Source organism: Engraulis encrasicolus, chromosome 20, assembly GCF_034702125.1.
Source record: "Engraulis encrasicolus isolate BLACKSEA-1 chromosome 20, IST_EnEncr_1.0, whole genome shotgun sequence".
Classification (NCBI taxonomy): Eukaryota; Metazoa; Chordata; class Actinopteri; order Clupeiformes; family Engraulidae; genus Engraulis; species Engraulis encrasicolus.
The window spans coordinates 40,956,131-40,980,890 of NC_085876.1; the positions used below are offsets into that span (position 1 = coordinate 40,956,131).

The following is a 24,760-nucleotide window of genomic DNA, read 5'->3' on the forward strand; positions in this document are numbered from 1 at the left end:
CGAGTGGGGAGAGAGAGACGGGGTGGGGCCGGCAAAGGACCCGGGCCGGGAATCGAACCCTGGTCAGCCGCATGGTAAACGAGTGCCCTACCGGTTGGCCACGGCAGGGCCTATTTCCATTTCCTGACATCTCTTCACTGGCACTATCCAAATCATGGAGGTAGTATAAGAACTGGAGAGAGTGAATAAGTCCCGCCTCCAGTCATTTCAATGGGAAATGGGAAAAAGACGGGCATTAGATGCATGGAGGTGCCCAACCACAGACCTGTAAAGGCTGCGCACCCACCAATCATCATGAGCGAAGTGGATGTCGGAAATGCGAAAATGGTGACTTGCTAATCTGCGAAACTAACCAGCCAAATCTTGCCCCCCCCTGATCCAAATAAAGACATCAAAGGCAAAAAGAAAAGCATAATGGATGAATGTACAGTAGGCTACTCTACTCACAGCGACTCTGTGGCCACCACCCTCTGTGCCAGGCCGTAGAGTGTGCCGCTGGCCGTGAGCACCACCATCTGGCTGAGGTGGGGGCTCGGCACCTTCTCACGACGCTCCTCCGGGGGACCGTGGGGGGGACCCATGCTCTCGCCACTCGGCTCCTGCACGCAGAGAAGGAGAGAGAGAGAGAGAGAGAGAGAGAGAGAGAGAGAGAGAGAGAGAGAGAGAGAGAGAGAGGCAGAGAGAGAGAGAGAGGCAGAGAGAGAGAGAGAGAGGCAGAGACAGAGACAGAGACAGAGAGAGAGAGAGAGAGAGAGAGAGAGAGAGAGAGAGAGAGAGAGAGAGAGAGAAACAGACACACACACACACGCATTACAATACATTACATTTGGCAGACTCTTTATAACCAAAGCGACTTTCAAAGGAGGACATAATCATAGCCAACATCACAAGCAGAATGCACAGGAAATATACAGAACAACAAGTGCAGATGCAAAGACGGGTTAGTTAGTTTTTTTTTTTTTGTTCTTTGAGTACACACGCACGCACGCACGCACGCACGCACGCGCACAGACAAAGAAACACACACACACATAAGCATGTCAATGACTTCAGTTTGAACCTCACGCTCGCCACTTGCTTTCAGGTGGCACACACACAAACACAGTACAGGCATATGGACACAGGCAAGGACATAGAAGCACAAAGACTCGCTTTTATGTTTAGCTGACATATGGTTGATTAGCAATGCGGCATCGCTAGTCTGCTTCAACACATTATCCAGCTGCTCTTGATGTGCTAATCTAATACACAGACGCCATATTATCTATGGTTAATGTAGTTAAGGACAAAATCCTACGGCAACATCTGGCCAGACCGGGGCATTAAAGATGGTTAAGCGTGTTGTGTGAGGCACAGCATATTGGTCTGCCATGGCTCGAAAGCAGCTGTCTGTTTAGTATTGAGATGCATACGGGTTAAAAAAAAGAGACACCCTGAAGACAACACCGATCTTTATGTCTGTTCAACACTGAGCAGTCTACTGTAAAGTGAAAGAAATGCACATATACAGTATTAGCGTACAGATAGTGTTTTTTAAAACATAACACAGAAATGCACACAAATACGCTGCCGCATGCACGCACGCACACGCAGATCACCATTCCTTCCCAAGAGATGAAGCACAGAAAAGCGCAGACTAGATTCTATTCACAGCAGCGTTGGCGTGTTGACACAGCTTTCTTGTTCTATTTAGGGATTGAGTTCTTCACATTAGGCCCGCGACTACAAAGCTTCTCATTTGACTTCAATAAAGTAGTGATGAAGGCTTGGGAAGGTAAAGAAAGAAAAGCGGCGGAGGAATGAGAAAAAGGAAGAAAAAAAAGGAGTAAAATTTCACAGCCAAAAGAAAATGGGATTACATTATTCCATTTTGCGCTCTACATTCTAGACTAACTCCCCACCCCCTTCAGCGGTACAAAATCACACACACACACACACAACAATCCTCCTCGCAAGTTCCTGAAAAAAGGAAGCAGGACGGGGGGGAAAAAATGAGGCGACCACGCAAACCTTGCAAACGTCTTGCATTGGCATTCATGAGATGCTGCACCAGCCACATACTGTACACCAGGGTTGTCAAACTCAAATTGTCTGAGGGCCAAAATTTGGAATGAACTCAACATTTATTTTTTTTAAAACATTGACTACATTTTTTTAAGAATTAAAATTGTAATACTCATGATTAAATGTCATGCACAGGCTTTCCCCATAGTTCAAATGTGCCAGCACATATTCTGTTGCATGTGACTGGCCTTGGGCCGACTCACATTCCTGTGACAGGCCAAATGTCATGTTCAAAGTCTTGTTATGCCGTGTCTAGACCAAGAGCGAACTACGCTGCCTGGTAGCGTGGGTAGCAGAAGAAGTTTCGCCTTGAATTCGCTGTATACGCTCCAGACGCAGCATTGACATGTTTGATTCAGCTAATCACATAACAGCTCTGGCTTGACCGCCTGGGACATTCGGAGATATGAACGTTCCATCAGAGCGAATGCACCTGCGATTAGATTGAGTTTAATCGTCAAAATTCGCTCTGGTCGCTCAAGAAGCTTTGCTCCTGGCGAATTCGCTGTGGTAGCGCAGGTCTCGTGCCTTCCATAGAGAAATAATGACTTCCGTCGCTTCAGTCGCTCCTGGTCTGTACATTATGCTACACATTGATGATGAATGGTATATGTGGGGCAACTGTAATACACATCTGAAATGACTTTCAGGCCAACATCACCCTGGTCCTCTCCAACACACACTGTAGGTTCAGGAGTCCCATGCATTTAGGAAAAAGCAAGAAGGTGACAGTTGAACAAGCCATGTAAATGCACTGGAATGCCTTGCATGGGTCACAGGCTGCATTTGTACTGCAATCTTTGAAGACTGACATTGCGTAAAATTGGTCACAAATGGATTTTTATGGCTCGTCTCAAACAGACAACTGAGTGGTGGAGCCCTGGGGGTGTTAAAACATCAGGAGGAAGGAATGTCAGATGTGTAACGTTAGAAAACACAATTGAAAGGTTTCCTTTCTAATGCCATATGATGGCAATAGTACTGTGCACATCACAGAAAAAAAAGGAGAAAATCAGAGCTGGACATCCCGTCCCCCGCAGCATCCAGAACATAAAATCTCTGCCAATTATTAGGTCCCACATCTTGTTTTCTGAACCAGCTGGTACCTAATAAGCACACCAAAAAGTCATCAGACAAGTCGATTAGCCAGGCTAATTAGTAAAAAATCAATTCCTGCTAGGTGGATGATGGGCAAACAGAACGCATGGCAGAGATTTATAGTAGTGTTGCACTGATACCATTTTTGGCCCCGATACGATACCCGATACCTGGCTGTGCAGTATCGGCCGATACCATACCGATACCACCCTATTTGAAATGTATGAAGGGCTGTAGTGCATACTACTTGGATGTAAAATCATTGCTTTGTCAGGCTGCTGCCTACCTTTGTGAAACAGGAAAAAGACTAATGCAAAGTGAATCCAGCAAAACTTTTTATACTTTTTAAATACCTCTATGAAATAACTTATTTCAAGGCAGCTTAAAGAGCTGATGACAGATTTTTGACGTTTTTTGATATGATTTTTAACATAAAAAATAACTCAGAATGATATATATATGAATTCTGGAAAGCGCCTATTTTCCAAGTTATGATTTACAACCGCGGCTATTTTGGCGAATTTTACTGGGCGCAGCACCCTGGAGACCACTGATGATGAAGTCGAAAATGACGTCAGCGACAGAACTCTTCCTCCTCACTCACTTGCTGATGCCCGTGGTATTGATGGGACAGGAGGTGGAGCTGTGCTCTGAACATGTCAATTTTGGATAATTTCGGTACTTCCACATTAAAATAATTACTTGGCTGTTCAGTTAAATGTCATACAAATGTGTGCTACTGTCACCCGGAGTGCAGTATTCAGGAGGGGGTCTCACAGTTAGGCTGGTCTATCAGGCTAATCATGTTGGTTTGCACATCGGATCCGTCGCCGGGGACAAGGCTACCTCTTCAAAGACCCGTCAAATCATGTTGTGAAACAAACGACGTGAAGGTACGTAACGCAATGTATCTTATCTTCAAGATAATCATAAATGCAATCATAAAGCCGGCGTGATAAGTCGCCTTACAACGACGAGAGGCAAAGTGTAGCACTAGTTAGCATAATATGAGGAAATGCTAGTGGGTGGACATCAACAAATGATTGCTTTCATGAGGATTTTTTCCAAGCATTTTGCATCTGTTTTGTGATTACTGTGGCATTGGTGTGTTATACAGAACTGGATTTATGTTAAAACATCGAAGAAGTAACTTACAACCTGCCTTGTAGTAACTAGACTCGTGGAAACACTACACTAAGCTTACACTTTGCCATTCGTTGTTAGGAGGACGGTAATCACGCTAGTCTGGAGGAGTGTGTTGGTTATAATTCCTACGACATGACTAGAAATGGTCTCTTTCTGCCCTTTACAATGCATAAAAAAACGTTTGTGTGTTCCCCCTCGTCAAGAAATGAACGCCACTTGCATAGTCGCATAATCATCTGGTCAAAAAAGTCCTGCACTTGACTTTATTAACTTCCTGCTATCATTGCACCATAACATGGTTGATTTTTTTCCCATTCTTGTATTTTTTGTATGTCCTGAGGTTTTGGGAAAAGGGATGTTGTAGGCTAATAATGTTGGATTGCTTTTGTTACATCTGTGCTTCATTTGTGTGTTTCAATTTTATGTTGGCCAGGCCTACTTTAGATTTACAAGGACTACAGAAGAAATGGGATCCCAAATTGGAACTGGAAGCAGATCATGGTTCACACCATGCAACCAAACACTTTCTGCAGTAGGTCTAAGTCTTTATCTGTCCACCAAGAACATGTCATTCTTCCTATCTGCTAGTCGACACCGACTGACATACAGTATTAATACCTAATTTATCTCCCTCTGTCTCTCACTCACAATTTGCCCTTTGTCTGGCTAGCATTTACATCTACTTGTTACTGTATGTATCTCTCCTACCCCCAATATCACTCTGTATGTGTCCTCACGTCAATTTCTTTATGTTGGCCTATAACCCACCTAAACTACCGTCCATCAATGTACACTCTTATCTAACCCATTATGTATCTTTTGTGTTTCCTTGTGTCAATAAGCAGCCGCTGAGCGAAAAAGAGATGCAATACTTCACACCCTGAAGATGTACCTGGGGGGAATTGCCAGAAGATTTTTTTTTGTGTGGGTAAGAACCTTTTTTCTATTCTGGTTGCAGGTCCTTCACCCATTGATGCCTAAAGAACATGCAAAAAATTCCAGCTGAATGCCTAAGCCCATTTTGAGAAAAGTTTCCCTCAGCATATGAAAAAAATATCTCAGCCTCTGAAGCACATTAAAACATCACAGCAATTGCATTTAAACACAAAGACCCCCATCCTGCATTAGAATGTGTTCATTCAGCTCTAACATACCAACATTTTTAATGAAAAATAACTCATGAGCCTGAAAGTTGCGTCATGCGGCACTTGGGACAATGTTGCGCTTGTAATTTACCTGCTGATGTGAACACCACCTCATACAGTTTCGTATGTGACACGTATACCCCACTACTGCATGATAATCTGTATCCTGCATTGCATTTCAATGTTACATCGTGCCAAAGAATTATTTTATTTTGGAGCCCATCCATGCAATTTCCCTTGTATTATTTTTGCCATGTCTTTTTCTCACATTGCTGCAAAACATTCAAACTATCATTTACCAAGTAGAGTGTTAATGTGTGTGGATTGCCCTTCATTTCAAATTGTATTTTTGATCTAATTGTTCCATTTGCTCCACAGGGCGAAGATGAAGCATGGCAGGACTGAGTGTAGGCTGTATATACACTGCAGGCCCTGGGGGAGCTTTTGGTTGTATTCTTCATGTAAGAGATGTATCTAAAGCTGTGAGACACTTGTTATTAGAATGTAATATTACTGATATTTGTGGCGTTAACTAAATAGATTGATACATTGACCAAAAATGTTCTCCGTTTGCTTTTGTACAGTCTGAATGAATGTGTATAAATGGAGAATATGTTGTAGCATATGGATAAGCAGGGGTTAGACAATGAAACTGAAATACTTGGTTTCAGATAGGCTTGGCTATAGCAGCCGGCCATGTATATTGACCCTGTGGAGCTCCTGACAGTCAGTTTTTCTCTTTTGTACACTGATGTCACCCATAATCTTTTGTGCATTGCAATATTGGGAGCGTAATTGTGCATTTACCCTGCAAATATAACCTTCACACTCTGCTCTTGCAAAGTACAATTAATGAAGATTGGCCAGACTGACCCAATTTAGCCATGAAACCCTCCACAATAAAATGACAGGCGTTTCAGTTTCATTGTCCAACCCCTGTAAATGTTGTGCTATACATGGGTTTCCCATTTGCAAATAATCCCTGGCTTCGCGCCACTGGCGGCGCACTCTACAACCCCCAATTGTTGGAAACTGCTGTCACTCAAAAAACACGCTCATGTGGTTGGCTGCTTAGCAGCCTGCCCCTCCTCACAGTGGCAATGTTTGTAAACGGGACACCTGTATAGAACACAACTGTAAACATTACAACTATTATTGACTGACATTGCTAGTAAAGAAAAAAAACAGATGCCCAAAAAAACTTTTATTACAGCATACACATTATATTTCCAGAACTTTACTACATAAAGGTGGTACTTAACCAGATGGACAGGCTGCTTGTAAATCATTCAGCCACATACAGCACAGACATACTGCTTGTAAGTCATATAGGCCACATTCAGCATGTCCTCATTGAGACACAGTGGAGAAGTGAAGTCATGGCTGGTGATACAGGTAATGTCATCAAGGGTTTGCTGTGCTACATCCTGCTCCCTTCAGCAAATAACCCCTTCTCTGTAGGCGTGGTGGTTACACACAGCTCAAATGACACCTGCACAAATGAAAATGAAAATTGGCTGTAATTTACCTTCCATGAACAGTTTTCATCACAGTTACAAAATAAAGATCTTTCAATAAAGTTGTGGTGTATTCACTTTGACAGGCAGGTTTTCGATGGTGTTGGATAGTGTGTTTACAGGTCACACTACAAAAGAGCCTACTCTATAGGATATGGGCATCATCAGTCTTCCTCCTCACCTGCTGGTTTGATGTGCTTGTCTGTTGATGTGACAAATTTTATAGCAGAAGTTGTAAGCTTAGTAGTACACATTTTGTCTTTGCATCGTGGTCTCTTATTGCCAAGTTTGAAAGGACTTGGTGTTTCTCAAAGCAATTGTGCCTGCACGCTGGGTTGTTAGTTTGACGAGACATTAAGAATGACCAAAAGTAAAAGCATTGCTCAGTTTAGGGTGGAGGAGGATTGACGATGACCGCCTGTATTGGGTCATGACAACTATTGCTAGTAGCCTACACACTTCAAAAACACAGGGCGAAAGCAATAGGCAGGAGGCAAGTAGCCTATGCTATAGGACCTGCATCGTAATTATTTGCTAAGGCTGAAGTGGGCTATCAAATATTATGCTTCATTCAAGGATAAAACTAGAACTCTCATTCACAGTAGAAGACGTGCCTGCCAAATGAATCACGGATCGGCTACCAGCAGAGCTAGCTTGTATGTCGGTTTGCATGCTGATGCTACCCAATACCTATTGCTATTATTGGCTTACATGGTATTCAGCATTTGCACGTGCAAGGCAACAGTACACAGTAGATGTAGGTAGTATTAAATCAGATAACAGACAGGCCTATTAAAATACTGATTGTCATATTTTGAACAAAAGCGTTGACCTACCAATCTTTGTTCCCACGGACGTCCGTGAGTAGTAGCAGCGATTTCTCTGGTAGCAGCCAACAGAGCTGTATGTGATCCGCAGCGCCACCTTCTGTTCTGGCGTTGACGTCACAACATGGCGGTTGACCAAGAACCCAGAGGTCTTGCAGTGTGTATTTAAAAGTTGGATATTGGCGTAACAACGTTTTCTTTTGCCGTGTTTATGACACACATTGAACATCTTGCTATATTGTCCATTTTACTTAAGAGATTTAATTGATTCATGTTTCTGTCATCAGCCCTTTAAGTGTCATACAAGCACCTGTAAATGGTATCGGTGCCCTATTTGTTGGTACTCGCCGATACCGATACCACCCCTTTAGTGCCGATCCACCGATCCACCGATACTGGCATCGGTTTCGGTGCAACACTAATTTATAGTTTCTGAAGCAAACACGGCCACCTCTGATAGTAAATAAAAGGGACAGATGAAAGAGGAATGTGAAAAATACCCAATATTTCAACTTTTTCAGGAACTTTATGAATACACAAACTCTCTCCCCCTCAGTCACACGCGCACATAGACACACACGCACAGACGCATCTCAGTTTAGAAGCGCCACACTCATATTCTTCACATGCGATGGATTTTAGAACATGTTTATAAATCTAATTTCTGCTTAAAATGACAAAAAGAAAAGCCCAGCGAATGAAACAAATCCCTCTTAAGACTTAGCAAGGCCTCTGGAGTGGAGTGGAGTGGAGTGGAGTGGAGTGTGTCCTTGTGAAAGCAAGCAGAGCCCCACACAAAGGCACTCTCTTACAGCCACTTGCACAGCACAGCGTGGGAGATCGATAGCGATCTGTGCAGGTAATGAACAGATGTGGTATCATTACTTTTAGTTCCCCCCGTTTCGAGGCTAGCGCACCAAGCCAATATCCGCACACAGCCCAGCCCAGCCCAGCCCAGCCCATTACACTCTACACATGTTCATCACACAGATTTGGGGGAGGGGGGCGGAGGGGGAGTGAACGGGATGAGGGTGGACATGTGTATCACACTACTACACTCCACTCTGCTCCACTCTACAACAACACTGAATGGGCTTATAAACTTGAATGAATAACCTTGAAACTCTGCTGTCGTGACACAATAAAGCCCAATTACTGGGCGTATAACACAACATATACACACTACTACACCACTCCACTAACACAAAGTAGAAAACAGGCTTATAGCATAGACTTCCATGACCTTGAAACTGTGTTGTACTTACACAATCAGACTCATTTACTGACCATATGTAACATAGTATTCAACTGATCCAATTGGCCCGACGTAGAATGCTGAGCTGGAATGACCTTGAACTTTTGGTATACTGACAAAATCTCTGAGACTGACTAGTCTCATTTGTTTACAACGCCAGAGTAAGAATATGATTGCAAACTTGAATGACCTTAACAGGAATAACCTTGTATTTTAGGTATTTTCATTCAATTACAGTCATTTGTTGTACATATATGAACTAGCACTCCCCTCCACTGAGTAACGTCACAGTAGAATAATCCGTTATAAACTTGACTACCCTTGAACCACAGGTGAAATCATACAGTACCGGCAGGCTCATTTGTTGTACATTGGCTAGGTCCATAACTCCCGGGGCCCATTCCCCTGCTATAGATTAGACTGACTAATAGACTGCTGCCTTCTACTGATGAGATTAGTGTCGGTACAGTAGTTTTACAGACATTTTACCACATGGTGCAATTACCATGCCAAACATCTACATATTTCAAAACTCTCTACAATTCATCATCACATTTTTTCCATCATATTTTTTTCCCTTAAAGCACTTTCTTACCATATTGCTTTCAAATGTCATCCCTACCCTGATGTCAACCAATTAATCTAATTGAAAAAATAAAAAATAAAACATGCTATTCACCTGTGGGACAGAGATAACTGAAAAGACAGCATCCAGTATTTTGAGCTGCCCCACATTATAATCTTTCAAAGTCTGTAAAACTCAACATTCATCTGTCCTTATAAATATATTTCAAGAACAGAATTTAAGAAGTCTTAAAGCTAGTACGTCTGAAGAAAGGCATTTGAACAGACCTAGTGCAAAGTGTTGATTGCTCAAACCTCCTAAAATAAGCGTATATTAGCTAGACTACGTCAGTTCTCCATATACTTTGTCCACATAGGGTAATAACCATGGCACAACTCTACATTTGCAGTGAAATTAAGTGAAATTGAGTGAAATTAATCACCCATCACTTAATGATTGACTAAAAAAATCTAATAATCTAATAAAAAAGTTCACCTTTTCCTCAGGCTGCAGTTTAAGCCAGTTTGAGGCAAACATGCCCATTGATTGTTGGATAGGATGGAAGAACCTGAAGTAGGAGGAGGTCACCAGAGTTGCCGTACACCAGCAGCAGACTAATAAGCTTTGCATCCCCGTGCAAAAGGGGAAGGACTTCATACATAATGCATGCGGCGGAGGGGAAATTTATGGATGAGGGGAGAGAGGGCAAATATAATAAGCCATTATTTAGATGTGTCACTGTTTTAGATACGCGTGCTCATATCATAACGACCTCAGTAGAGTGACTGGTAAACAAAAGGCATTAGAGCTCGGCTAGAGGATACCAAAAGCAGATGATGTTACTTCAAGTCAACAATACACAGCCACAGGTATATTTTACAGAAGCACTACATAGACTTCTCAACCTTTTTCATGATGTTTCCAAATAACATTTCCAGCCGTGGTGTAAAAAAAAAAAAAAATCGTAATTCATTGATTCACTAAATTAAATTTTTTTTAAAAAAATCATCCAACTTTTCCTGCAACAATTTACAACTTTTATTTTGATAGGCGATTGAACGTCTGTCATCTGTCGTCATAGATAAAATCAGAATGTTTATGCGAGATAGTAGCGTGCAGCCAGTCATTCGAGTATCGCTAAAAAAATTGGGTCGCGACTGAATGAGAGTGGAAAATGGTGGGTCCCAAGACTGTTCCAGTTGAGAAACACTGGCCTAGGCAATGCTGTTTGACATAAGGGGGACGATCTTGTCTCTCTCTTCTGTGCACACCATACACATAATTGTGATGCAGGGCCTGGTGGCCAATTTCCAAGGAATCCATTAACTTGCTTTCTTCACTGTGAGTGCCCAAATGCAAGTGATTACATCAGGCATAGAAATAAACGTGATTTAAGCTTCTCTGCCGTCTTCTTTCTTAACTACACACCACACAATGGGACCAACTAAATCCCCCAGCTCGGAATAACAACATACACGCCAGAGAACTTCCTACAAAAGGTTTTTAGCATTTGAATAGTTTCCTTAGAATAATCCATCTCATTTGGTGTATTTGGAACAAATGACGATAGGTCTTTGTGGGAAGATGCTCCTTTACATCTAAAAGACGTTATGAATCTTTTACTGTCTGTAGGTGCATTTTCAATGAGCTTAAGAGAGACCTGTACTTGACCCTGTTTGAATTTTCATGCACGCCCTGCTGTGACTTTATCCTCTGACTTAACTGGAATAAAAAGCGATGAGAATACACACCACCATTTTACACACTAAGAAAACACACACCACGATTTTAAACTGTTTAAATTCTTAACTTCATTACTGGCAATATCTCAAGCAAGAAAGAAAAAAAAAACAGAATTATCTTCACTTGGTACCACACTACAGATAGAATAATAAAATGCAAAAAAACCCATTTAAATTATACTGAATAATACATTTACAATTAATTAACTTTAGGAAATTAACAAATACAACAGCGGCAGTGCCCCCTTTTGCCAATAACCCCCTACTGTATTACAGCTGCACATTCCACCGCATAGCCTTCATGAATAGTCGATTTGAGGAAAGTGTCATTAAAAATAAGAAGGAAAAAAAACACCCTCGCAGCTGAAGGGCGCCTTAAATATTTATGGCACCAATGCTTACTAAATGGATAACACACATCAGAAGATGGAATCATACCAAACCCTGGCTAATTCCAGTACATTGCATTAAACATTCATGAATTACTCACAGTAATGCGTTGGGGCCCTTGAGTGATCAATTCTGATTGATTCTTTCCCCCCTTTTTTCTTTTTCTGTTGTTATTGGTGGCGGTGGTGTTTGCTATGAACAAACAGGCGTGGAGATAAAAGATGAAGCCGATTGGATCAGAGGGCTTTATGACACATTAACAGGAAGATTAACCTTCCCCTCTACTGAGGAGGCAGTGCAAGTCCCAGGCTCCACCACCACCGCCCCCACCACTGCCGCCCCCATCACCATCTCCTTGTGCTGCTTTCATCAAATAGAGGTCGATGCTGTGTGAGCATTTTCAATGTGCGGACGGTGAAGGATGGATGAAGAGTCTCTGTTGCCTGTCTGCCTGCCTGCCTGCCGGCCCACCCAATCCCCTACCTGCCCATCTCCCCTTGCCTGCCTGAGCTCCATGTCTTGATGGAGACGGCTTGGCCACGCCTCAAGGTTAAGACATCCAGGCGGACTCAGCAAAGAGGGCTCGTCCATCTACAACGTTTAAAGATAAGCCTTGGGGCATTACTCCGTACGGCTTCTTGCCAAATTAACTTGTTCCAACTTGGAACGCTACAATATGTTTGGTATGGAATTGATTTGTTGCACCAGAGTTTGATGGAGTACTGAAACCGTGTAATGATGTTTCTGTTGTACAGGGCTGACATTTTAATCTCGTGATTTGTGGAAATAATACATAACTGGCACTTGCAGTAATGACAACAGCAAGAATTAAATGTGCCATCACTCAAAGGAAGTGTAGCAGAGGGTTTGTGGAGAGAGTCTGCTCACAGTGAATGGATTTGACCAGAGCCATACAGAGAGAGAGAGGGAGAGTCGGGCAATCTCCACTGTGTCCTAGGGCCGACTTCCGCATTGGCAAAATTAGCTGTTAAGCGTCTCAGAACTGCTTAAGCGCTGCGAATGTTAGTACCTAGAAGTGGGCGTAGCATACAGCAAATGCGATGCGATGCAATGCAGGGAATATGACAAGACTTGCTGTTCGTAGTAATAACTTCAGATAAACATCACAGATGGTAAAACTGTTGTGATTATCATTACCGAGACAGTTGATAGTTTACATATTTGTGGTGATTACCCCGCAGTATAGTTCGTTAGTCCTTATTTTTGGCTTTTAATATGGTGGCTTTATGTTGAGTCTACGGAAAGACAGCCGCTTTAGGCACGACCTCGATCTCGTTGAAAGGCGGGGCTGCAATTTAATTCCTGGTCCTCCAATCGCGCAACTCTCCCCTCTGTATGGCTCTGGATTTAACCACACTGCAGCATCCAAGACCAGACAGCTGGGCCACCACCTTGCAGCCGGATACACTGATGTGTCATCAGAGGAGGCAAGGGAATGGCTTTAAAGGGACACTGTGTGAGATTTTAAGTTGATTATTTCCAGAATTCATGCTGCCAATTCACTAATGTTACCTTTTTCGTGAATGCTTACCACCAGCATCAAATTCTAAGTATTCATTATGACTGGAAACATTGCACTTTTCATACAAGAAAAGGGGGATCTTCTCCATGCTTCAAAAACGACTGTACTTGGGCCATACTATAAAATATTCATTTATTACTTAGTAAAACTTTCATGAAAAAGATAAAATTTGGCAATAGACAGCCCAGTTTCAATGAGCTGCATAGTTGCAGTACCTTTATTGACCATTTCCTGCACAGTGTCCCTTTAATGCCAGCGCTACAATGACTAAATATAATACTGTATGTAAACAAATATATAAATAATTAATAAATATGCTGCTCATTCTCCAACGGAATTGGAAGGAACAAGTCATGTGTATCAGGTGTGAGTAGAAAACTGATGACACAGATAGCATGACCTTAAAATAAGCGTGAAATGACTTTAGAGTTAGACCTTTCTGAAATACTCAACGGAATATGCTTCAGATTACTAACCGATAAAAAAAACTGATTAAAAAATAGTGTTGACACAACATCACATCAGGGAAACGGATATAGACATCTGTGTCAAGGGTGATGCATATTGAAATGAGCGTTCCGGTGTTGCATAGCGAACGCTACTGAATCTCAGGGAAATATATGCACAGAATGTCAATATTCAGCACCGGATCTTGAGCGCTTAGCCAATGTTTATATCAAAAGTAATCCTGTTATACACGTAGTATATGCTAATGTAAATGTCTTTGTATTTGAAATGCCCCTGCAGTTTAAACACCATTCATAATTATACAGAAAAAAAGTCACAAAAGTTGTTGCCGTGACTGACATGAAAATTCAAAAGTTTGGAACTGGCACTCATCCACAGAGTGGAATATATTTACAGACAAGAGGGTACAGAGAAAGTCACCAAATCCACGTTTGGCAGAGGAAACGGTTCATTAACATGGAACCCAATGATGTTAGTGCTTGGGTAACTTCACGCCACATGAGGCACAAAACGGGTCTCTTCCATTTAAAAACTAAAAAGGGACAAAATTCCTGTCTGGTTATGGCAGGGGCACAAGCTCTGAGATTTAGCCGGAGACTTGCAGTTAACAGCCAAACGCCACGATTGCACAGACACACAGAGAGGGAAAGACCTCAATCCATATTTATGTGGCCGTCTTCCTAAAAATCAGGCGGGAGTCAAGCCAAATCCAGGGCTGACACGCTTTATCATGCCAGAGGATCCATCTTGCAGCTTTCTGCATTGATGCTTGTGAAAAACAAATACTTGTTCGTTTTGTCATTGCGCTTCAAAGTTTTCATACAAAAAGATCCTATTTGTAGAAATGCCACGACCACTCTGAAAGTGTTAAAACTTATTTAACTTCATTTAAGGGAAAACTAAATTCAAGGGGAAAACAGAAGCGAAAAAACTCAAACAACCGAAAAACCCCCCCCCCCCCTCCCCCGAAAAAAACAAACAAAAAAAAAACAACCAATGACAGTGATAAATTGGAGCGATGCCTGGATTGAAAGACACCTGGGAGTGAAGTCTCTGAGGAAAAGGAAAAAGAAGAGGTTTCATGACGACCTCAGATATCCATCACAAACGCAAACGTCGTTATGGGAGACAAGGACACATCAATGAACTTCGTATCGAATCATTCCAAGGAAAAAAGAAATCCAAAATGTCACATAACCACATGAACGCCATTTGTTAACCTTCATTCCTCAAAGTCACAGTCATATAGCCACCCCTTCTCCCTGCCATTTCTTTTCCATAGATGGATACACTGAGGGAATGTGTGATGGATACAGACGATCAATCGTGCGGATACAAGGCCAAACTTCCAGCTGGTGGCTGGGGATGGATCGGAAGATCAGGAGTCCAGAGTAAGACACTAGAATTATTTTTCGTCTGCTATGGCGGCACCCAACAGAGACCTCGCCATGGAGAATATCACACTGGCAATTCAACACCGTACTGAATAGAAAGGAACAGGACAAAAATGAGGTGGAAAATGGTCAAATTTACAGATTTCGAGACAGTGCTCCATCTGAACCTCAAGACAACACATACATTTAGCTTTACCCCTGGATTAATGTTGGAAAAACACATCAAAAGGCTGATAGTGCCAAAACAGTGTTGAGAAAAAAAACCCTGTTCCCGCAGTGAAACAATAAGAAAACAATTGAGCGTCGTTTCAATATGACAAGAAATGCTTTTTGTGTATTTCTACGTGAGGCCAATTCAGCATGCAGCGCAGAGTGTGAGAACAAATACATCAGGTCGACCCCAGTGACCTTCACTCCACAAGTCGTGTATTGCACTTCAGTGAGGCACAAAATGTGCTCCATAGATCAAGCGATGGGAGGAGAAGCACTGAGCACCTGCTTTATAACGACTAATATAAAACCATTTCTCAGTCACCACTATTCTGTCGAGGGCAAGAACAAAGCGTCCTTTTTGGATGCTTCACAGACATTGACTGCATTCATAACAGAGAATTACACCAGGCCCTCCAAAATCAATATGAGAGGATCTGAGGCAATGCTATTTCTTTTCTTTTCCTTTCTTTTGAGCTTTCAGGGCGTTATTCCTTTCTCCTTGTTTCGTTTCACTCGTAATAAACTGAGGGTAACGCTGTGCCATTTCAAGCTGGATATTTGCGGTTTATTAAAAAAGAAATCAGATAACGCCTGCAAGACAGTGTGCTGGAGAACAGGGTTTTACGTTCTGTGGGGAAAGAGCAGTGCGTTTTAATCTATAACTTAGTGCAGTGGAGATTGAGACAAAACAAGGCAGGAAGCAAAGATGTGGAGGGTTGAAATTAGTTTGTTGTCTGGTGAGAAGCACAGCTTTCATTGTGTGACCCTGAGATTCAGAAAAGGTTTTTGATAGCATGATTAGATTTGAAAACATATATACAGTATATATATGAAGCGTATTTTTAAACCTCCACAGTCTCTATATTCATGCAGGTGCAATCAACTACTTTCATACACATTTACATAACATTCTGACTATAGACTACATAAATTATGTATACCGGTATATACATTATACATTAAAAAAACACATTTTCTTTGTTTCAACACGATCAGAATGTCATCCATGTGTAATCAAGTAATTCCATGTACATCTACACAGAGTTCTGAAATGGCTCAAAAAAAATAAATAAAAAAATAAATAAAAAGCAAATCATGAGCTTGTGATGGATGGATAATCACTCCCCTGTGTGGCGGCACCACTCCCACAGCAGACATCGGGACCAATTTGTCTCAATCAATCAGCCGGCCTACAACAGAACGGCTGAGCTGGGCTCAATACTCCCATAAGAACGCTGTTTAGAGACGAAGGAATCCTGACAACTCAGCTGCAACACAATGGTGCTAATAACATTATCATACAAATGAGGCAAAAAATGCAAAGTTGGACGGCGGGGAAAAAAAAAAAGCTAATCAAAGTAAACCGCTGACGTGTCTAATGACTATACTGTAGACCTGACAGATCATCATTGAGCTAATGCATTTTCCATGCATGACTTTATGTCTTGACACGGTGACACGGAAGGCGGATGTGCTCATGGGAACACAACACATCACCTTGATAGACATGACCTTTGACCTATTTTGGCACACATGATGTCCCATCACACACTATTGGTATTGCCTTGTCTCTGGTGGATAACAGGGATACAGAAATAGCAATCTGGTCACATACACACACCAACGCACGCCAGCACACGCACACGCACGCGCACGCGCACGCGCACGCGCACGCGCACACACACACACACACACACACACACACACACACACACACACACACACACACACACACACACACACATAAAGTGCAATCAGCTTGAGAAGTACTGCTGTTCTCTTGATGTGCCATAGCACGTCAGGCATTGGACTGCAGACAGCTAGCTCAGGCCAAATCCCCTCCAGCCATTTCCTAAGACCATTTGCTTGCATCTAGTCCAGTTCTCACATCTCTTCCCGGTGCATGCCTGTCCCCAGTGCCAGCATCGTAATGTTCCCCATAATTCCTCTCGTAATTATCTCAAACTAATCTTTCCCCACAACCCTTCCCGTCTAACTACGGTGCCTCTCCTCCCTAAACCCGCGCTCTATTTGTTGTACATTCTTTCCTATGAAAACAACAACACCCATTTTACTCCATGTCCTCAATTATTTCTTTAGAAACAGTCTGCTCTATGAATATTATTAGGACAGCATGCCCGTACAATACGTGTTCACACAAATTAACTCGCTGTCTTTGTGCGCTTGCTTGTGTACACGACTATGCATTCGTCTGGCATGCTTGACATGAACCCAGACCTTCCCCCAGTCCCCTCCCACCGCAGACAGGAGCAAGCAAGGGGGGTAACAACTCTGGCCATTGTCACACAAATGAACTTTGTCGCTACTGTGTGTGGGGGACTATGTATTTGTTTGTTTGTCTGTCACGACATGAAGAACCCAATCCCTGTCTTCTACCGCGGGAGCAAGGACCTGCGGCCGTGATTCCAGCCAAAGGGCTCTCCCATGGCGGCGTCTGTGCTGTCAACATCGTTTAGTGGCGGTCCAACCCGCTGGCCTGCTAATTGCTTGGCTAGCCGAGCGAGTCGCTAAAGAGCAGGTGGCATTGTTGCCCACACCAGAGACCGGAGATGGGAACAGGAACGGGGGTGATGAGGACCAGGCAGCCTCATTACTCTAATTGTTACAACATCAGTCTTGACCTCACAATTAAAAATAAACGACCTTGAGTAATTGCATTTTCTAAAAGGCACTCTGGAAGTACATTGGGTCAAGCAGGTCTCTTGGAAGTCAGCTAACAAATGGTTAGCGGTGACCTAACCTTTACACGAGAACAAATCGGAATTGCCTTGATAGTTGATATCCAAAGGAACTATGTTGTAAGCAATTATTTCAAACTAGTCTTTCCATCTCCCTCTTTATTCCTTGACTCCTGTTCTTTTTGCAGTCTCTGCTCAGAATAACAACAACTATTTCACTCAATTTACAGATCCATGCCCATGTCTAAACAGCTGCGGTCTAAAGGTTCAGGTTCAAATACCATCCTCCTTACCGCTCCCTACACATCCACTTATGGCTGAAATGCCTATGAGCAAGGCACATAACCTCACATAGCTCCAAGGAGTATAACCAATACCCTGTAAAGATCTGCAAATTGCTTTGGATAAAAGTGTCAGCTGTGTGTAAGGAAATGTAATCTTAACACTTTCAAGGTCCAAAGAGAAATCCAGTCGCTTAGAACTACATACTGCTGGACAGCTAGACCTGGCTGAGTGAAAACCTTCGCACGCATATTGAGTCAATACTATTGAACCTGAAACCTGAAAGTGAACCTGTCGAAGCACAAGGCGAAATGTGTTGTTCACCTACACTGAATAAAAAAGCAGCAAAATCAAGTCCATCAGTGTGCGGTGATCCTTCTTGTTTACTGTGGATTACTGATGACTCCACTTCACCAGCACCTGGAACCTGGCTGTGCATAGGAGTCAGAGCTTTCAATACTATTGAAGCTTGAAATACTAGTAGTTAACAGTGTGCACGACGAAATGCATTTACAAAAGTGCCATTTTGAAGCACTGCGTCAGTTATAAGGCATCCATCACTTCCAAGAAAGAAATCTATTTATAAAAACGTCTAAATTAGGTCACCAAGGCATTGCTTTTACCAACATTTTCAACAACGTATCTATAGCAAATCATTCACAGACACATGAAAGTCCTCTCAAGACTTCCAAAGATACAAAGATAATGAAGAACATGTGTACTCCAGGCCTCATAGGGCCTTCACTTAATGGTCTGAAATCAACATCAAAGGAACAGAAGCTTATCTACTTCTTTCCAATGGTCAGACATTGAGCTCAGGGGCCGGCTTGGCTCATAGAAAGCAGGACTTTTATCAGAGCACTACTTTGGAAAAAAGAAAAAAGTAAAAAGAGGAGATAATAGAGTCAGGTTTCAGAGCAAATATGCAATACGTTTGAGGCTTGGGGCCAACAAACACAAACATACAACATGAGTTGTCAGCCTACAGAAATCATCAAAGCATTTGCAAAAGCCAAGGACTGATATGTTCTCCTGGCGACAGGGCCTCTGACAATTATGGCCCGGCCTGGGGCAAAGTCATCTGAAACACCCCCACCCCAAAATACCGATATGAAATGTAACAGCAGAGATATTCTATAGAGATATGCCAACATAATAGGTTTCTATGGGCACCTAACGCGACCAGGTTCCGGTCTGCCTAAAGGGCGTGTCATAATGCTCCTACACTGAATAGAACAGTCCTTAGGTCTGCCTAGGTCTGCCTAAGGGGGGCCATAATAGAACCAGGAAACAATGGGCCAATGGAACCTCTCTCTCTCTACTCTCTCTGGTAACAGGGACCCAATTCTGGGCCCAGGAAAACAGACCCCTTTGCAAACCCCCCAAGCTTCACTTGTTGCTACAAAGAGAACTGTAATGCGATTACAGATAAGGTCAGCCAGCAAGCAAACGCATCCCTCCTCTCTGCTGGGAAAGACCGGCCGGCCATCTTAATGGCAAGAGCCGCTCGAGACCCGTTGTGACACGGCCGGATCGCAATCTCAATCTTCATCACTCTAGAATATTGACAGGCTTATTATCCTATCCTTACCTCTACACTCCAAAATAGAGGTCCCTGCGGGAACATTTGGCTCCATTCAGAACCTAATGTTCTCACAAGCGACACAATTCCATTTTGTTGTTAGATCTTTTTTTTGCGTCATGGTAACCGTCCAAACACACCGTGAAAGCAGCTTATTCACACATGTTGTTGCCTTCTGGTTGCAATTTTGAATTGCAATTTCTCAATGTGCAGTTCTTTCCAAAAGTACATTCATGCATCACCTCCATGGAGTTTGATGAATACAGCTCCAAAAGCAGTAATGGCACAGTGCTGAGTTAAGGACGAGTTGAGAGATGTGAGGTTTGTTCCTCCAAGTCGGTGAGCCTTGAAAGAAAGTCATTAAGTATGATAAAAATACCCTTGAGCCTCAAAAGGTAGTGGTTAATGGTGAGGGTGATCAATCACAGAAACTAGAGAGTTTGAAAAAGGGGAGGAGCCTTTGGGCACAAACCTGAACATTCCATGCACTGACGTCTGATGCCAATTGCAATCTGTCACTCAGCTATTGCCAGTGGCAACGGGAAGAAAAGAGGACTTGGAAAATCTTTTTTCAAAAGAGAATAAATAAAAGGTTCCTGTTCAGATGTGCTGTATTGGCAAGGAGCTGCAAGCAACCACTCGTATCATTTATGTCTGCATTGTCCTCTGGTGAGATGGCAGGGGGAGCATGTCACCATGTCAACAAGTGCCGGGATTAAGTGAAAATGTCAAGAGTTTTGCCATTATGAACTGTAATATGGTCGGTGCACAAGCACATGACTCAAAAAGAGCATCCCAGAAACCTCCTGTTGACCCAGAGAATATTAAAGAACACTGCCTCTTCAGATTAATCGCTAAGATGAAAAACAAGTGCCGTATTTATAGCGGTATGACCGCCACACAGTGGAAAAAATAGAGTCACGCAGAGTTCATGTTTGTGGTCATTCTCTTAAAATCACAGCTACTGTGTAAAGCTGAACTGTATTTATAGCGTCTTATATTTACTTTTCTTTATTTCCAAGATGATTTCATGAAACATGCCTTAGGGTAGAGTCATGGTACTTGCTTAGGTCATTCTGAACCTCATGCTTGTTGCTAGCATTATCATCCATGGCTATTTTTAAGTTCTGTAGAAACGAAAGTCACATGGTTCTTCAAAGTGCTATGGAAACGGACAACAGTTAGAGTAGAATTGCTGCCAAGTATTCTTTTTCTGCCTGTGTCCTCATTGACAGTAAATGTGTGTCCTCAACACCTGTCTAACATACTGTATGATCATCTCTCTAACATACTGTAGGATCAGATACCTCAATTGACTGGAACAAATATGTCACCACTTTGACTTTCTGAACCCAGGATTTCCCTGCCAGTATAGTCACCCCTAGAGCATGGCATAGTTACTCATAAGTTACTCATTACTCATGGCATAGTTACTCATTACTCTTTCTTTTGCCTCTTCGCACTGCCTCCAGCTTGCCTATCTTATCCTGGTGGAAATACAGTATGGGCATGATGGGACGTTCTCCTACTCGTACCCTACTTAGCACTGGCTACATGCTGCTATTTTAAGAAGAAGAAGGAGATGAAGTCTCACTTATCTTCAAAACGCTGTTAGTGTGTGTGTGCAGGGCCGCTGACAGCTTTTTCTGGGCTCAGGACAAAGAAATCTGAAAGGGCCCCCTATCCAATATATACAATGTAATGGGGACCCAATTCTGGGCCCCTTATCTCCCTGGGCCCAGGACAACCTACCCCTTTGTGCCCCCCGTCGGCGGGCCTGTGTGTGTGTGTGTGTGTGTGTGTGTGTGTGTGTGTGTGTGTGTGTGTGTGTGTGTGTGTGTGTGTGTGTGTGTGTGTGTGTTCTCCCACACTTCATCTAGACTAGAGCGCCCATTTCAAGGCGGGAAAAGTGCGGACGTGACAGCTCCGTTCAATTTGCATCAGTCATCCCCAAGCTGTAGCTTCCTCATCTCTCCGCTAATTCGCCAAAATTACTTCTCATTACAGACATGTCAAAAATAATTAGAGTCTTCATTTTGCATTAGTGAAACACGAGGACCTCTCTTCAGGGCCTTCCCTTATGCCTGACAGTCCCCCAAGACTGGGCACTCATGTTGCAATAATAATAATATTAATAATTGCAATAGCAATAATACAAGCAATAGCAAACGTTTTTGTGTACACCACACAATCAAACACAATTGTCATTCAATGACAGAGAAAGGAGAAAAATGTTAAAGATAGTATTATCTAAGAGACTGTAGATTCACAAACACCATCTGTCTCAGTCTTATCAATTCGACTCCCTCAAATCCACACTAGCACAGACATGCAAGTACGCACACGCGCATGCACAACGCACGCACGCACGTACGTACGCACGCACGCACGCACACACAGTCATCAGTCACTCACCAATCACTTCCGGTCATATCGGCACAAACCCTGCCATGTTTCTTTGAGAGCAACTACACAAAGAAGCACAAACACGAAAATGGTTATACAGCCGTCCCATACCCCCATGGGAACTCCCACAAACAAATAAAAGGTTCTACTGATATCTAGGCTTTCATTTTAAAAAGCCTTTTAGGAACGATAGATGAAAAGACTATATAAATTCCTTTGCCTGCTCACGAAGGAAAAGTTTATTTACTCTCTGGAGATTTTACTGCCTGTGAGCCTTATTTTGATACTCGCTTTTATGACAGACACCAGTCAATCGAAGTACTTTCATGAAATGAAAAGAAAAAAAAAAATCAAATAATAGTCAAAAAATAAGAATCAATACAAAAAAAGTATGTTGCTCATTCCCAAGGCCAAAGACAAGTCATGGCAGTAAATTAAAATTGCCTGTGAGCCTGGTTTGGTCCCGATCTGTTTCTATGACAGGCATCACACAATCAAAGTCCTTCATGTGATGGGAAAAAAAGGTTCAGTGCACATTCTCAAGGGTAAATGCGAAGTCATGGACGGGGGGGGGAAATGCAAGTCCTGACGACCGTCCAGCCGGAAAGCCAGACTATCCCCGGGCTTTGTCCCAAGACACGCATGACAAACTGTCAGAGCCAAGCCATGGACGACCATGCCATTGCATGTTCACAACCCATCACCACCATTCCTCCACTCATCTCCCTCTTTCTCTTCTCTCCTCATCCCTCTCTTTTCTGCATACATATTTACAGTTTATTTTTAGAGCGTGCAAACACGCGGAGGCGGTCATCCATGCAGCAAGGAGACCCTCCCCACAAACGATGGAGCCGCTTTAGTCGTCAGATGGACGTGGCACAAATCGAATCTACGTTGGATTAGATCGCGTCATCGAACACATTTTCTTTCTTTTTTCAAAGACGACCCCCCACACGACACAGCATGCGCTGGGCATGATTCAAACATCAGTACGGCTGATTGAAGGGCATGCTACTTCGGTCGCAACCCGCCGCCCGCCCACACACACACACACGCACACGCACACAAGCCTATGGAGCACATACTTAATAACGCACAGTCTGAGGCACCCGGAGAAATGATCGCAATGAATATGAGAGAGGCGCAAAGAGTGAGAGAGAGGATGAAAGATGGGAAAGAAAGTCAGGAATATGAGGAGGCAGAGAGGACAACATAAAGTGGAGAACAGAGAGATAGAGACAGAGAGAGAGGGAGACACAGAGAGAGAGAGAGGGAGAGGGAGACAAAGAGAGAGAAACAGAGTGATGGAGATACAGCAAGAAGGAGAGACTAGAAAGATGCTAAAACAAATGAGATGGGAACCAGAAGATGGATACTGAAGACAAGGAAGTGTAAGACAGAGCCATGAAGATTCCTAGCGTGACTGCCCAGCTCCCTGCTGTGTGTGTGTGTGTGTGTGTGTGTGTGTGTGTGTGTGTGTGTGTGTGTGTGTGTGTGTGTGTGTGTGTGTGTGTGTGTGTGTGTGTGTGTGTGTGTGTGTGTGTGTGTGTGTTTGTATGCATGCATGCGCGCCAAGCCGGTTGTGCCAGGGCATAATGTGACAGCGTGCAACCCCCGACCACATGCTTTCAATCACCTGCCAACACCCTGACTGACACACAGCAGCGATGCCAGGCTGAGGCCCAGAGGCCTCTGGGAAATGGGTAATGCCCACCAGACAGGCAGACAACCAGGCAGGCAGACACACAGGCAGACAGACAGGGCAGACAACCAGGCAGGCAGGCAAACCCCACAATGAGCAGCCTGATGAATAGAGCATTAGTCTAGCAGGAGACTGAGAGTGGTGATACGTTTCAATTTTCCTCTTCCCTCTCTCTTCTGTCCCTTGGGCCACGCCCAATTCAACCACCAACACATATGTCCCACAGGCTGGCCGTCATAATAATGGACACTGGGCACCTGCTAATGCCCAGTACACAAGCAGGCCGCCGGACAGTCAGGCAGTCCCAAACACAAAATAATGACCATCCGGACAACTGGGGCAATGCCAGTTGTCCGGATATAGTAGTAAGTAGGTAAGAAAGTACAGTGAGTGAGTGAGTGAGTGAGAAAGTAAGTAATGTAAGAGAGTTTGAAAGAAAATAAATAATAAATAGTCAGACAGATAGATAAGCAGATAAATCAATATATAGGAGATACTAGACACAAACACACAAACAGTAGCCTGGTAAACCAGCGCCACCCGCTGGAGTGCCGGCACGGTTTGAAAAAACAACAGGTTGTTCTCATTAACAATCTTCGGAGGTATCGTTCAACGGGGCCAGACTAAATTACTCCGGTGTCGCATTTAGACTGGTTTATCAGGCTACACAAACAGATACGTAGACCCACTTTTTTGTCTGATCAAGTCCTCAGTTGACTAAG

At 43.1% G+C, this 24,760-nt stretch overlaps 1 protein-coding gene and 1 long non-coding RNA gene across 3 annotated transcripts in view; one reads left to right on the forward strand and one right to left on the reverse strand.

Annotated features, from left to right (window-relative positions):
* The window catches only part of vps50 (VPS50 EARP/GARPII complex subunit), a 329,813-nt gene that overhangs the window by 74,117 nt on the left and 230,936 nt on the right, over window positions 1-24,760 (reverse strand). For both annotated transcript variants that reach the window (XM_063185955.1, XM_063185954.1), the window contains one exon: window positions 448-599. In XM_063185955.1, coding sequence (XP_063042025.1) covers window positions 448-599 — 152 coding nt within the window. The remainder of the gene's footprint in view (window positions 1-447; window positions 600-24,760) is intronic.
* Window positions 3,674-5,891, forward strand: LOC134435906 (uncharacterized). The gene is made up of 4 exons (XR_010032124.1): window positions 3,674-4,055; window positions 4,742-4,840; window positions 5,154-5,236; window positions 5,832-5,891. It is a non-coding gene; the product is annotated as an uncharacterized LOC134435906 (long non-coding RNA).